This window comes from Tenrec ecaudatus, chromosome 5 (assembly GCF_050624435.1).
Source record: "Tenrec ecaudatus isolate mTenEca1 chromosome 5, mTenEca1.hap1, whole genome shotgun sequence".
Classification (NCBI taxonomy): Eukaryota; Metazoa; Chordata; class Mammalia; order Afrosoricida; family Tenrecidae; genus Tenrec; species Tenrec ecaudatus.
This window is the reverse complement of record NC_134534.1, coordinates 41,577,969-41,593,379: the sequence shown is the minus strand read 5'-3', so window position 1 is coordinate 41,593,379 and position 15,411 is coordinate 41,577,969. Positions and strand designations below refer to the sequence as shown.

At 49.0% G+C, this 15,411-nt stretch overlaps 1 protein-coding gene across 1 annotated transcript in view; it reads left to right on the top strand.

Annotated features, from left to right (window-relative positions):
• The first annotated feature begins 336 nt into the window (after positions 1-336).
• SDC2 (syndecan 2) overlaps positions 337-15,411 on the top strand; it is a 127,122-nt gene continuing 112,047 nt past the window's right edge. The window contains exon 1 of the mRNA XM_075549462.1: positions 337-850. Coding sequence (XP_075405577.1) covers positions 791-850 — 60 coding nt within the window. The 5' untranslated portion in view covers positions 337-790. The remainder of the gene's footprint in view (positions 851-15,411) is intronic.

The window sequence follows — 15,411 nt, the reverse complement described above, 5'->3', positions numbered from 1 at the left end:
AGTCGGCTCGGAGCCGCGATGCCCACTGGCCCTCCGAGCTGCCAATCGGGGCGTAATCCTGTAGGAATTTCTCCCGGGTTTAACTGGGAGTCACCCTGCCGCCTCCTCTCACCCAGACACCGGGAGGAGCCCGGAGCAGCAGGCTCGGGAGGGAGGGAGGGAGGAGGGAAGGCGGGCGGCAGGGGGAGAGCAGCGGCGGCAGCAGCAGCAGCAGCAGCGGGAGGAGGAGGAGGAGGAGGTGGTGGAGGAGGAGGGCCCGGGGAGGAGGCGGCGGCGGCGGCGTTGGCAGGAGGAGGGGCGCAGCTGCGGAGCCACTAGCCCCGCTCGGACGCGCATCTCTCCAGATACTCCGCGAGCTCCGGCCGGGAGGACCGCTTGCCGACGCCGCTCAGTCCCCAAACTTCAGCTCCCTCCGCGGTTCCAGCCGGCGAATCGATTCCCTGCAATCCGAAACGAAGCCGCGCACGGGGGACGGGTCTGCGGAGGAAGCCAAGGACAGCGAAGCCAGGACTCCCCGTTCGAGCCGCTGCGGAGCCCCAACTCCGCGCCGGGAGTCCAGACCCCAACAAGTGAGCCGGCGCCGCGTTCCCGGACCCCGGCCGGCCGCCCGGAGCAGGCGCGCAGGGCGAGAGCGCGAGCTCCCCGGAGCCCCGAGCCCCGAGTCCCCGCTGAGCTCGCTGCGGCTGCCGGGCTCCGATCCCCGCGCGCAGGCTGCGCCGACCGCCGGGCCGAAGGCTCCATTTCACCCTGCTTGCAAGCGGCCGCTGGGAGCAGCCCGTCCCCGGGGAATATGCGGCGTGCGTGGCTCCTGCTCACCTTGGGCTTGGTGGCCTGCGTGTCGGCGGAGTCGGTGAGTGAGCCTGGCTGGGGACGCGCGCGCAGACCTAGGTGCCCAGGGTCGGAAGGGGAGCCCCGGCGCCCCCCGGGGAATCGGGACGCGCCACCTGGGGAGTCCCAGCCCTGGAAGCTGCGTTTGGCCCCCCCGGGGACCCAGGCGCTCGCTCCTCCGCCCCTTTCCCGACGGACAGCTCGGCTCCCTGGAGTTGCCCGAGGGGGGGTGGTGGTATCCCCGGGAATGGGAACGCGAGAGTCACCGTTCGGTTCAACCGCAGAGGCCCCAGAAGTCATTGCTAACTTCTCTGGCCTCGGGCCGGGTGGGGGTGGGGGAAGGTGATCCCGCTGGGGGCCCGGGAGCCGGGGGACGGGGCGCGCGGCGAGGGCCCGCAGGAACGGGATTCGGATGAGCTTGGGGTCGGTTCCTTCGCGCGCCCGCCCCAGGAGCCAGCGTGCCTACACTTGCGAACGTCAGTTCGGGGGAGAAGGGACCCAGATTAAAAACCCCCAAACCCAAATCCTCGCTAGTCCCCGAGAGGAAAGTTTGCAAAAGTTCTTTTGTTTGATGCCTGGGGCCAGGTAGCCGACCCTCCGTGGAAATCGCTGCCCCTGGAGGCGCGGACCGCGGTCCTGCAGCGGGTCCCCGGGGTGGCGGGCTACGCGCCCGCAAACGCCGGCGCGCCAAACTGCAACCCGAGCCCCGTGGAAGCGCCTTGGGGCCGGAGGACATCTTAATACGGACTGCACGGGCGAGCCGGCCGCCTGGCGAGACGGGGTGCGCGAGAGAACCGCGCCCGGCCCCCGCGCCTTCCCACGGTCGCAGAGGGCGGCCTCCCGCCGGGCCCTCTCGGGCCTCTGAGCCGCCGCTTCCTGCGCCCCAAGCGGCTTCTCCAGCCCGAGCCGGCGCCCGGTGCCCGCTCGCTCCGAGAGGTGCGCGCGGACGCCCGCAGTGGGAGCTCGACTTTTCCCCGGCGCTGCCCTGGCTTCTGGGGCTGGATCTCTTTTCCCCAAGTCTCCCAAGGAGCGCCCCCTAAAGGGGTCCGCCGCCAGGGCGTCCCCTCTCGTTTATTTATTTTGCGGTGGGGTTTGGGGGGCCCTAGCTGGGCTCCCCCTCCGACCTCGGGCGGGCCAAGTGGAAGCCCTGTTGCCCGCGGTGGCGCCTGCAGCCTCGGGACCGCTAGGGGTCACGGGTGGGCAGCGCTGCTGTTCCTGCTGCTTCTGGGCCCTGCTGCTGATTCTCTTTGCCCATCCATAACTCGCCAGTTTCTTAAGGAGCTGAACTCTCTCCCCCAAGGATGGGGGGTGCGGGGATGTCACCCTGAGATTGTTTTTGTGAGTTTTCCACACCCCTCCCCTCCCTTTTGGAACTGAGGCAATTTAGGATTGGGTAACCTCTTGGGCTTTGGGCAGAGGGTAGGCATATTTAACCAGCGTCGGAATCTCTGTGTGGCTCCCCTCGTTCCCCAAACATTATTCGGGGTTGGCAAGCTTGTAAAATTGTCTACTGTAGGGAATCAGCGAGTATTGGGGTGTGCAGGCGGTGACCAGGAACTCCAAGCCTTAGCCGTTTTTCTTTTTTTAATTAAGTGATGTTTGAATCCGGTGGGTTTGGGGCTCGCTTAGTCAGTTATGAACTTTGGCTTGGATATACAAAAAGAGCCAATTTCTGTTGATTTCCGGAGAAAACATCACTGTGCATCTTGTTGCAAAATAGGGCAAAGGGAGAACTCCATCGTACGGTTTTCAAGGAAAGCCTGCCTTCAAAAGCTGTTTGGGGCTCGGGAGGACGTTCTGTGCCGAGATCTGTTCAGCGGGGCTTCGGGCATTTGTTAGGAAATATGCTGTTAGCAGGTGCTAGATGAACAATGGTTCAATCTTCCGCCATTCTGGGTTTTGGGGTGTTTTTTTTTGGCATTAATCGTCATTTCTCCTTAAGGTAGCCTTTCAGGGACACTTCCTCCCCCCCCCCCCAACATCTTTCCACAGAAGTCTGTGACTCTGGGTGTTTCAATTTATTGGGAAGTTCTTTTTCTATTCAAATCAAAAGTGGATGCTTGTATAAAGAGCTGATTTCTGGTGACTGGCTCTTGTTGACTGTAATTGGAATAACATGGAGAAGAGTGGTTGGAGACTGGACATGCCAGTGTACCGATTCTAGTGGAGTCTTCGGTGGGAAGTGAGTCAGTCCCCAACAGAAGCGGTTTCAAAGCTCAGAAGGTCTGGTCATCCAGTTCATCAGTTCTTATTCAATCGCCATTTGTTTCATAACGCATAAATATATGTGGGGTTGAAACCCTTTATTAAAAAAATTAGAATCAGCCACATAGCTCATTCCTTCTAGGGCTTCACATCTTCAACTAAAAATGGCAGGCAGCTAATTTCCTGGGATTGAGGAGTAGCGGTGTGTGGAGCTTTAAAAAGCAAGCAGGCTGGGTTGGGGGGTGGGGTCTACAGTTACTGAAGTTTTGAATTTTATACTTTGCTGGAGGGAGGAGAGGGGTGTTCTTAGGAACCAAAGTCTCAAAGTGCCCCTGACAAAGAAAAGGGACTGATGGCTCTTTTATGAACGCTGACACAGGGCCATCAGGCTTGGCCAGGGAAAGCAGGTCTGTTTATGGTGACGCGTTCAGACTTTCCGGGCGTTGGTTAGGATTTTCGCTGCGGGGACCTGGTGCAAGGGGAAGGATTGACGGAGTGTGGCAGTAGTGACATGCTGCTGTTTCTCTACCCAGTTTTTTTTTAAGTCTGACTGTTTATCTTTAGAAATAATATATTATGGACTGCTATAAACACATAATTTGAGTTGTAAATATGTTTAAGGAAAGAACGCGATTTAAAGTCATGGAATTTTAAACACGATATAGATTAGCTGTGGAAACGAGAACACATTGTGGAGGCATTTAGACCTGTGCACAGTCCAGTGTCTTGTAAGACAGGCTTTGCAAAGTTCGCAGTTGAAGGACACATAAATTAGTCATCAGGTAACCTTTTGCAGTTTTTTAAATATATGTATCTATATATCTTATCTATCTCTGTATCTATATATCGATACATATGTTTAAAGAACTACAGAATCTTCTTTATACATATAAAGAATCTTATAAAAGATACAGATAAAACATATGTATCTCCATAATTAAAGAACTGCAAAAGGTGGTAGAAACAAGGATTCCTTTGTATTAGTAGTTGGGTGGGAGCAGGAGGTTGGTGTCAATCGAAGAAGGAAGGGGAAGAACTCCTGAGATCAAGTTTTCAGAAGGTGGGTGTCCAGAAGGCATTTGAACTTGCTCCCAATTTCTGGGCCCTGGTGCATCTAGACTTGAGAGTGCTCACCATTGGAATGACAGCTCATCAGGGGACTGAGTAACACAAACCCTCAAATAGCACCTGGGCTAATCATTTGTTTGGCAGGGATTTCAGAGATGCTTTTGGGTTTTTTTTCCTTCTTCCCATGGGTGGAACTACTTTTAAACTTGATCAGAAACTCAAGTGCTGTGTGTGGTTGGATTCGCAACTGTGGTTTTATCCTGAACACTGGAGTCCAGTGAACTTTTTGAGAGTGTCTTCAATGCTCACCTCCCTGGGATCCCCCGAGAGCGGAAGGCGGGATCTTTTCAGGTTGCCAAGGCCCCTGAGGCTGACCCAGTCACACAGACACACCAACCAGCTCTGTCATTAACGTTTATAAGATGGCCTTTCCAAGCACTGTGCCCTTGGCATGTCTGCCCGAAGAGGTCCAACAGGTCTCATGAGAAATGCCCTCTGAGGTCAGCGCGTACGTTCTCAAACTTATTTGGCCTACTGCCCCCCTTTCAGAAAACAACCAACCAACCCCCCAAACTCTGCCTGCTGACAATTAAAAACTTGCATGCTGTACTGTCCACAATGGTAGGCACCTGCTTTTGCAGCGCACCCCCCCCCCCCGCCCCCAGCATTTTCGTGCCCCCAGGGGCCAGTGCTACCTACTCTGGAAAACTTAAGCGTTTGACTTGATTTTCTCACCTCTGGTGCCAAAAAAACAAATGGAGCCAGGTCACCCATCCTTTTCTTCTTGCCCAGGAAGAGATTGTGGGGGCTAAACGGCTCTGCCCGAATCCAGAGATGCTCCTCAGCTTTTTGCTGCGAATCGACTTCAACCCATGTTGACCCCAGGTGTTAGCATACAACACAGGATTTCCAGAAGTAGATGGCCAGTTCTTTCTTCCGAGGTACCTCTGGATGGGCTTGCACCTTATCAGTTACCCACTGAGCACGGAACTCTTCATGCCACTCAGGAACCCCGTCTTCCAGTAACCCCACCTTGTGCATTCAGGGTTTCTCCTTTAAAGTGCTGTTAGTTCAAGTCCAAGGCCAGAGTAGTTTTCCATGACCATTCCAGCCCTCCTTCTGTCCTTCTGTAAGTAGCAATGCACCCTGATGAGCAAGAGTGACTTGGGAAACACAAAAACATACCGGTGTCAGGGTTTCACCCTAGACCTCTTCAAGTGGAAAAGGACGAGGACGAGGAGAATCTGCAGTTTTGAAAAGCATCTCACGCGAGTCCAATGAATCAGCCATATTCGGGGCCACTGGTCTAGACAGCCTTGAACCCTTAATTACATGCTAGTTGACCTACAGCGAAAGCATGCGGCAGGCCTGTGGGACCCCGGGGAGCAAGGGCAGGGTGTTGAGAGCCTGGGCTGGGAGCCTGTGTAGGTTCAGATGCTGGAACTGTGTGACGGACTCCCTGTCAGACCAGGGGCACGATACAGAAATGCGGAGTCGTTTTAAAAACAACTATTTTTAAACCAGTGTGTGTGTAGTAGTAGCCGTGTAGTAGACTAGACATAAGAATACAAACCATTACTGATGTGAACATAAAATGAGAGGATCATGCATGCGGCCGAGGAGACCCCGTTTTCTTGTCCCAACAACCCCTGCCTTTTCTCTGCTCTTGGCTTGTGTTTGCTTGGCCGTGAAGTGAGGGAACCGCATACATTGTTCTGTAAGGCTTCTACGCCCTCCCTGGTGCCACAGTGGTTAAGTGCTCAGCGCTTACCAAACTCTTGGTGGTTCCAGCCCCTCCCAGTGGCTCTGCTGGAGGGAAATGCCGGGATTCGCTCCCACGGAGCGTAGTGGTGGCGTAGTGGCCCACTCAGTGGGCTGCTAACTGCAAGGTCAGCAGTGAGGGAAAGATGAGGCTTTCTATTTCCGCCGAGTTACAGTCTCGGAAACCCACATGAGTCGATGTCATTGAGTTCGAAGATCCCAGTGCAGACCATTCAGTGGGGCGGTACTTCTCTGTCACACAGGGCAGGTATGAGTGGAAACAGGCACGTCTACAACCGCCCTCTTCCTCCTGACGTTCCAGAAAGGTGGGTGTTCGTTTTCCTCTGTAAGGAGGGGCCATGTTTTCACATCTCTGGTCCCTGACACAGTATGGAGCTAGCTCACTGGAGCTTGACCACCTGTGGATACTTGGCTTCCTAAGTGCAGATTGGACAGTGTGGAGCAGTGCTTCCTAAAGTGGGTGCTAACCACCCCCTAGGGGGCGCCAGAACGCCCCAAGGGGTTGCAAAGACAGATGCCTACACTTTACCCTGGATTATGTGCGAGACTACCAAGGTTTTTAATCACCAAGAGGGCATCCAATAATTTTATTTTTTTCCCCCAAAAGGGCTCTAGGCCAAATCTGTGTGACCTGCTAAGGACCATTGGATAGTTATAACATCATTTGTGGGCCATACAAAATTATCCACTTAAAGGTTAACCTGCTCTATCTGAGCCAACATTTCATTCAGTAACCCCAGGTGTGATGGCTTAGGAGCCCTCATGGCGTAGTGGTTATTTCCTGGGCTGCGAAATGCAGGGCCAGCAGTTCGAAACCTTCAGTCGCTCGGCAGGAGAAAGAGGGGGCTTTCTACTCCCACCAAGAGTTGCAGTCTCGAAAACTCACAGGGGCAGTTCTACCCTGCCCTGTAGAGGCAGCATTGGTTGGTTGGCCTTGAACTTGATTTGGAATGTGATGACTGAACAGCTTGTTTTGGGTGAGGCCTTTGATGTTAGCTGCTGTTGAGGATTTCTCAGGCCTAATGCTGTGCTCAGGCTGGACTCCCCCAGCCTTGGTCCAGAGGCTAGGGTTGGCCAGTGAGCTGCTGAAGCTCTGGCCTGCGGAAGCAGTGTGGTGCGAGGTCAGTGGAACACGGGACGCCCGAGGGGATCTGTGCCCCTTGGCCAGCTTTGCCATCTCTGGACGCCAGTGTCACCAGTGCCGCAGGGTTGTTGGACGGACGCACAGTCCCAGCACAGCACCCATGACTGCGGGCTGCTTCCTGTTTCCTTGGGCTGGGTTGAGATTCTGGTGCCCTGGGTGGTCTCTGGTCAGCGCTGGTGGGCTGCTAGTCACCTGCCACGAGGAGACAAGGGTGGTGAGTGTGTGTTGGGGAGATCTAGGGAGCAAAAGGGCAGGTTTTATTTTTGTTTTAGCTAAGGGGTACAAGTGCATGGGAGTGCCTCCCTTTGGCAATTTGAGCTCAGAGTGTAAGGAGAAAAATCGCAGCTGCAGTGTGACTGGCCTGGTTTTTAGGAGAGTGGAGGCTCTCTGAGTAAGAAAGGGCTCTACTGGAATAGACCTGCGGCTGTCCGGTATCTCAAGGAACTGCTGGCAGCGCAGCGAGAGGGAGAGGAGCCTGGAAGCCTGGCGCTGCCACTTGAATTTCCTACCAGCGGAGCAAGCCTTCTGGTAGGTGATGGTCAAGCTGTAGGAACGTTTTAGGCAAGAGAAGGTAGGTTTTCACATTTCTCATCTTAAATGTGGACTCTGTCTTGTCCACAATGTCACAAAGGGCAGGAAATGTGCCCTGTACAAAACATTTTGATGTTTATTTTCTCCCCTCTGTGCCTACAGGTATATTAAATGTAAACATTACTGATATTTAAGAAGTCTGCAATTGTAGAATAGAATTGACTCACTGAAAGCAAGTCTGATCTCTTTTTTTGGGTTGCTTTATGCAACTTGGCTTCATGGTAAGGATGAAGCATTTAACAAACTACCTCCTAGTTATTCAAGAAAAAACGTTTCAATGTTCTTACTATCTATCTGTAAACCAAACCAAATTAACTCACTGCTGTTGGATCAATTCCGACTCATAGCAGTCTGGCTTTAAGACTGTCTGACTTTGAATCTAAGTCTGGGTGGCACTCTCAGGAAAGCAGTGGACTGCTAACTGCAAGGTCAGTGGTTCAAACCCAACACTCTCTCCTTGGGAGAAAGTTGAAGTTCTCTGCTCCTATAAAAATATACAGCCTTGGAAGCTCTATATAGGGCCACTGTGAGTTGGGATCCAATTGATGGCAATGGGATTGGTTTTGGGTTGAATCTACCTACCAACTGGAAAACCTTGGGCCAATGTCTTAACCTCTCTTTGCTTAGTTTTCTCATTTGTGAATGAGGAGAGCCTAAATTAGGTTCTTAGGATAATGTGAGATAGAAGAAGCCTTAAATGTCAAATTCTAGTCTTTGTCATTCTACTGCCTGATTTCTTGCCTCCCTAAAGGAGCCCTGTAGTGGTTATGTGTTGGACTGCTAGCCACAAGGTCAGCAGTTCAAGACCACCAGTTACTCCTTGGGAGAAACACAGGCTTTATATTCCTTTTAAGAGTTAGTCTTGGAAATGCACAGGGGCAGTTCTTTCTTGTCTTACGGAGTCACTGTGAGTCAGAATTGACTCAATGGCAGTGAGTTTTTTGGTTAGTAAAGCACACAATTTTGACCTTGGCAGTAGACCTGGGCTTGTGTAAGAAACTTCAGCCCAGGGGGTGGCCCCACACATCCATGGTAATGTCTGGGCTCCCTCTCGTCTCTGTCTTGGGGTTATTGTTTGACTATTTCAGGCTGGTGAAAGTTTCCCTATGGGGAATGGATGAATCTGTATGTGGTAAGAGGTGGAGAGCCCATTTTTGTCCAGTATTTTAGGAATCTACCCAAAGGACATCGTTAACCAGGGAGATATTTTTCACAAATTCACTCATTTATAACCATTGACAGGTGGAAACAACCTGAGCATACAATAATAGAATCATTAAATACATGTAATCATACATTAATAATCATAAAGTCTTTAAAATGTATTTGAAGGATGTTTGTAATAGACAGAAAATAAGACGTGGAACTTTAGGAAGACCTTGGTTATAGAAAATAAATGTTTATGCATCTGTCTGCCTACACAGAGATACGTACAGATGAAGACTTACAGGAAATCATGATGGAAGCAGGGATGGTTTCTGATTTGTTAAGTTGTGAATAATTTTCCTTTCTGTCTTAACACTTAAAAAAAATCTTTTTCACTTGTTCAGCAATGAATACCTAACCCTTTGGGGTTCTAAATGTACCGATTAGGAAAAAAATGAAAGCAGATGACTTTAGTGCCTATTAAGGAGGTTCGAAGAAGAATGACATAAATAAAAATGAGAAAACTTAGGCTATTAATGGGATTGAACATGACAGTGTCCAGAACTGATGGCCACAAAACCCAAATCTGATTCTTTGAAAAGATGAAGAAAATAAATGACTCCATCACCAGGTGTGGCCATAGGAAAACACGAGTTAGAAACAAGCAACCGCAAGCGTAATGGATGAAGTAATTATAATTATAGAAGAGTATAAACATGATGTTGATGCCATGTACCACTTGGTACCAGTCCTTTTAAAAACAAGTTGAACTAGATGGTTTCTTAGGGGAAAATATAAAGACTGAAATGGGCTGCAGAAGTGAAAAATCTGAGTAGGCATGAGCAGTGAGAGCAGCGAAAAAGAAGCCAAGATTTGGACTTAAACGCAGCATGATGTCCATAAAGAAAGATTGATAAATTAAGTCTAAATCAACATTTGAAACTTTTGATGGGATCCAGCTTATTAATTTTAAAAGAGTGACAAGAGATTGTTTGGAGAAAATAAAGACTGCGTGCCCAACAATATCTAGACTATGGGAAGAACTCTCAAAATGCAACAGAAAACTAACAGTCCAAATAGAAAGTGGGCAAAGACATGGAGAGCGGTTTCACTGAAGAGGATATACAGATGGTAAGTAAGCCCATGAAAAGATGCTCCACATCATTAGCCACCAGGGAAACGCTAATAAAAACTACAGCGAGAGAACCAATCAGAGTAGCTGCAATAAAAATTAGTGACAACACCAACTTAATGTTGCAGGCGAGACTGGAGAAATTGGGTCACTCTTCACTGCCGGTGGAAGTGTAAACTTGTGCAGCCACTGTGGTCAACTCTCTCTCAGAACGAAGCATGCAGTTTCATAGAGCTCAGCAGTTGCATGCGTGCACATTTCTTTCTAAGAAATGAAAACTCATATTTACAGAAACCTGTATACTGAAACTTATTCATGATAGCGCACACTGGAAACAACGTGAATGCTCTTAGATGTGTGAAGAGTTAACAAGCCTCGGTTCAGGCATACTGCAGAATGTGACCTCACAATAGGAAGGAACAGTGTGCCTACACGACAGTTTGGATGAATCTCCAGGTGATGATGCTGACTGGAAAAAGCTAGTCCCCAAGGATTGCCTACGCTTTGAGCTGTCATGTGACATTTTTGAAAGGACAAAGCATAGACTAGGAGAGCAGGGTCATGATTGCCACATCTTTCATATACTAAAAAACATGCGGAACCATAGATTAGTAACTAAGCAGAAATAAGTCCATGCTTACCTTGATTGGGTAACTCAACACTAAATACTGTACATGTGAATGTACATGTGTGCATGCATGCATGCACGTGCGTGCACATGGGTACACGGAAAAATAGGGACGTGAATACGATGGGTGGATCATCTCAATGTCAGTATCCTGGTTATGACCAAATACTATGGTTTTGCTAAGGGTGAGCATTGGGTGAACAGTGTAAAGGGTTTTGGTTTCTTATAATTGCATATGCATCTACAATTATCTCAATAAAAAATTCAGGTTTAAAAAAAATGGCACCAGGCCCCGATGGTTTTACAGGCAAATTTTTCTCATCCTTCAGAGAACAGACAATTGTTCTAGAGCTGAGAGATATAGGAGACTGTTCATTTCCTTTCATGAGGCTAGCAGCATTCTATGTCATAACTCAAAAGCATATGAAAACAAATCTATAGGGCACTATAAATTATGATCCCGTATGCCTCAATTTTAAAGAGGGTGTTGTCGAATTGAAGGATCATCAAACAGCTTACTAGAAGAGTAATGAGCACGAGTAATGGTGCGGGTCTGCTTACTTGACCACCAGTAAAGGCAATGTTATAAATAGTTTCAGGGAGATAACAATGTGATCATCTCAACAGATGCACAAGAAGCATCCAGTGACAGTAGATGCAAATGCCTAGATAAAAGTCCCTAAATCCCGGGGAGCCGAAGTTCACTGTATTCGTGTGACTGCATCTGTGCTGGGGGCTCAACTCACTTTCCGTGTTTAGGAACCAAAGGCTTGTGTTTACTGAGTTGTTAGGCAACCGTGTGCAGTTGCATGAGGAACAGGTGTATGGCAGTGTGATAAAGCATGGGTCATAGCATATAAAGATTCTAATTCAGCCGGACCGCAGCCCTTGAATCGCCACTGTTTGCTTGTGTGCTGTCCCCAGTTAAGCCACTATAGGAGATGATCTTGAAGGGGATTGTGTCAGGCTGGGTTGACTAGAAACCAAATCCAGTGGCACTCATACATGTATAAGAAAGAGCTTTATATCATGAAGTCATCATGCATCAATAAAACATTTCCAGCCCATAAGTCTGATTCAAGTCCAGTTCAAGTCCATAAATCTGATGCCAGTCCACAAGTCCCTCTTCAGACTCACACAGCCACATGCAATGGTGCAGAATGGAGGAAGATCACCAGCCAGTGGGTGCAAAGTTGTAGATCCACTAGCAGTGGCCACATCACATGGCCTGCGCATGGCTCTTCAACAGGAAGGTGAAGGCATAGAGAGGGGAGGTACCCAGGATCCTCCTTCTGAGAAGGCTGTGCCCACAGGAGGCACGGCCCGACTGACAGGTTAGACTCCATCCCTATACTTTTATATCTTCAAGTTGACATGAAGTTAACTACCACAGCGATGGACTCAGGTGAGTGGAGGTTCAGTTTCAGGTGTGACCACTTACAAGCCAAGTGACCTTGGAGAAATTCATCGGTGCTTAGCCTGGTCTCTCTTTTTTTTTCAATGCAAAGCCGGGGGTCATATTTTTTCCCCTTTTTGTTTATTTTAAAGATTTGGCCTCAGAAATGGCTGAACACAACAACAATTAACCCATGGCAGATGTTTTAGTCACACTCATTTTTCTTTTCCTTTTAGTTTTTGTGATTCTTGAATATATTCTGTGTGTTTATACGTCTGTATCTTGCTTCTCACTTCAATTCTATTCTTAACACCAAGCAGCATATATTTTCACAAATGTATGGCCAGTTTATTTTTTACCAGGCAACGGGTGATGTAGAATGACTTTTTTTTTAACTTTCCCCCACCATCTATGTCTCCCGAATTATACTCAAAAGTTCAAATGGGCATATGATTTGGAAATTAAGAATTGGAACCTTAAATCCAGAAACATTTGTGTTTAGTTTCCTAATGAATTAACAGTTTATTTGTACTCCTTCTGAATTTATGTAGTTATTAGTGGCAAATATTTTTATTTGATTATATTTGTGTTCTGATTAGTATTGAATTAAGCTTTATGTTTGGTATGTCAGTCAGTTGGTACAGTGTAGCATGTCTACCAAGAGCTTTCCTGGGCTTGAACAGGAAAGAGACATTATGACATGGTGTACAACTTCAAGACCAAGCCAAACTCACTGCCATCTAATTGGTTCTGACTCATAGTGACCTGATACAATGGGATCGATCTGTCCCTGTGGGTTTCCTACATGGTAACTCTTTATGGGAGTAGGAAGAAGCCTCATCTTTTCTCCGAGGAGTGGCTAGTGGTTTTGAACTGCTAACCTAGTGGTTAGTAACCCGAGGTGTAAACCACTATGCCACCAGGGCTGCTGTATACTTTAAAGCAACTATTAGACCACTGGTTCTCCAACCTTTTTGCACATTAAATTCACCTGAGAGCTTTCAAACTTAAATGATATATAGGGCCCCTCTTCAGGTCAATGGAATCTGAATCTCAGAGATTGGGCCCCAAATGTCTGTCTTCTAAAAGCTTCCTGGATGAGTCTTGTGTTCCGATGGATTGACAGTCACAGCTCCAGATCACTTTTAACTCCCTTTGAGCTTATAGGAACTCGGGGCTGGAAGACTTTGTTTTCTTAAAGTGTGTGCTGTACTGCTTGTGACCAAGCCTGATGGGCCGCAGTGGCTTCACAGGGCTCTTCCGATTGTCGCCGTCTAAAGCTGTGTAAAATTGGAACTGGCTTTCCCCGTGCCAGGGTCTTCAAGCCCCTTTGATCCTCTCTCATTGTTTTCTTCTGGCCTAGCCTTTTCTCATCATCGTGTCGCATCGTGATGCATTTATGAACTCCCCAGACCGAATGGAAAAATCTGGAGGCATAAGTTAAGTTTCTCTGACGATGTCTTAAAAGCAAAACAAATGAACAAACAAAAGTAGCTGCCACCAGAGACTCAAGCGTAGGTACAAATGCGAGGATCAAACAGGACCAGGCAGGGTACCCGAGGGCGCGATGAGTTGAAAGTGATTCAATGGCGCGTAGCAATGGAAACCTCTCAACCAAAATTCAGTGTCCCTGCTTGCTATTGGTATTTATGGCAATGGTAGGGTTAACTGTGTCTTTATACACGTGAAGTACAAGCATGGAATCACCTCAGAACAGTGGTTCTCAGCCTTCCTAATGCCATGACCCTTTAACACAGTTCCTCATGTTGCGGTGATGCCCCCGACCATAAAATTATTTTTGTTGCTACTTCATCACTGTCATTTTGCTACTGTTATGAATCAGGCTTCCCCTGTGAAAGGATTGTTCTACCCTCCAAGGAGTCGCGACCCACAGGTTGAGAATCGCTGAAGAACTTGAGTGTGTAAATGTGAATTCTCCCCTACCCTCCATTGTACCTCAGATGGATGTTCTAAAACACTGATGTACTTAATTTGTGACAGCAGTATTCTTTCCCAGGGCGGCTGGTGCTCTGAGAAGGGGTCAGTAGCTTTCGCTTTAGGCCAGTGGCTCTCTGTGTTCCGTGCGATCGGTGCCCGCTGAATCCTCTGGGCACTTATTGCAGCTGCTGGTTCTCAGCCTCAGCCAACACATCAGAAACTGGGGAGCGGTGTCCAGGAGTCTGAAGTTTTGCAGAGCCCTCCCGGTGATGGTAGTGCAAGCTAGCCTTTGGGTACCACTGCAATAGATGCCTGCAACAGTGGTTTCTCTCCCTGGCTGTCAGGAACAATTGAAGAAGGCCCAGGTACCAGTGTCTCTCATGATCCTCACAGACCCCCAGAACGATTCTCAGACGCAATTAGACATCAGGCCATTTGCTTTCATGAAACCTTCTAAACAAAATCTGGACTCCCCACTAGCTGCTTAGGCTTCACCTAGGAGCTCATTATAAATGCAGAACCTTGAACTCCACCCAAGACTTACCGAATCATACGTTGCGTTTAACAAGCTTCCCAGTGATTCATCAGCACATTCAAGTTTGTGAAGCACAGCTTTATAGAAGTTCCTTTATGAAACTCGGCCCATAGAACACCCCTAATTTAGAAGTTTTGTGAGGAGGCAAAGCAACTGCTTTGGCTTTTGCTGGGCAGTGAGTCAGAGAAGCACCCACAGGGGCAAAAAAAAAAAAGGGCTCCCACAGCGACTGGGTAGATGGACCCGAGACACTGAGGCATGGCAATGGAGGACGCATCAAGTCCAGGGGAGCAGTTTGACCCTGCCACTTGCAACTAGCAACTCCAATTCAAGAGTGGAGTAAGCAGTGTAAAGGAACCTTTTGCCTCAGATAAGGAAACAACCCGAAAGTGTGGCTGTCTTCAGGCCTGGCTGCATCCAGCAGCTCCAATGTTTATGAGGCCTCTTGTTTGTACTTAGCCCAGCTCCTCTCTCCTTTTGTAGATTTGTCCTCAGACCTTCTATTAATGCACAGCCAAGCTGCTGTTACAAAGAGGTCCCTAAAACTCATGGCTGGAAATAGAGGTTTAATTTCTTTTTCACATAGAAACCCAGTGGACAAGGCTAGGGGACTGGGTCTGCCCTGTTTCCTCTCTGGCTCTTACGTGTGAGCCCAACGTGGCTGCCCACCGAATAGAAAGGGGAGCGGTGAAGTTGCGGACATGCCCGTTGTTCTCAGAGCTACCGCTGAGTCATATGGCCCAGGAGAGAGCTCAGCGGCACAGTGGTTCCGGGTTAGGCTGTGACCCTCAAGGTCCACAGTTGGAAACCACCAGCCGCTCCGAAGGACGAAGACGGACTGTGGACTCCTGTAAAGATTTGCAGTCTGGGAAACGCACAGAGGCAGTTATACCCTGTGCTCCAGAGTCATTCAGAGTGGGCATCGGCTGGATGACAGTGAGCTTGGTCCTCAAAGAGAAATGGAATGGAAGGACTGCTCATTAATGGTGGCAGGCCCTCCCGCTGTGCTCTGGCTACT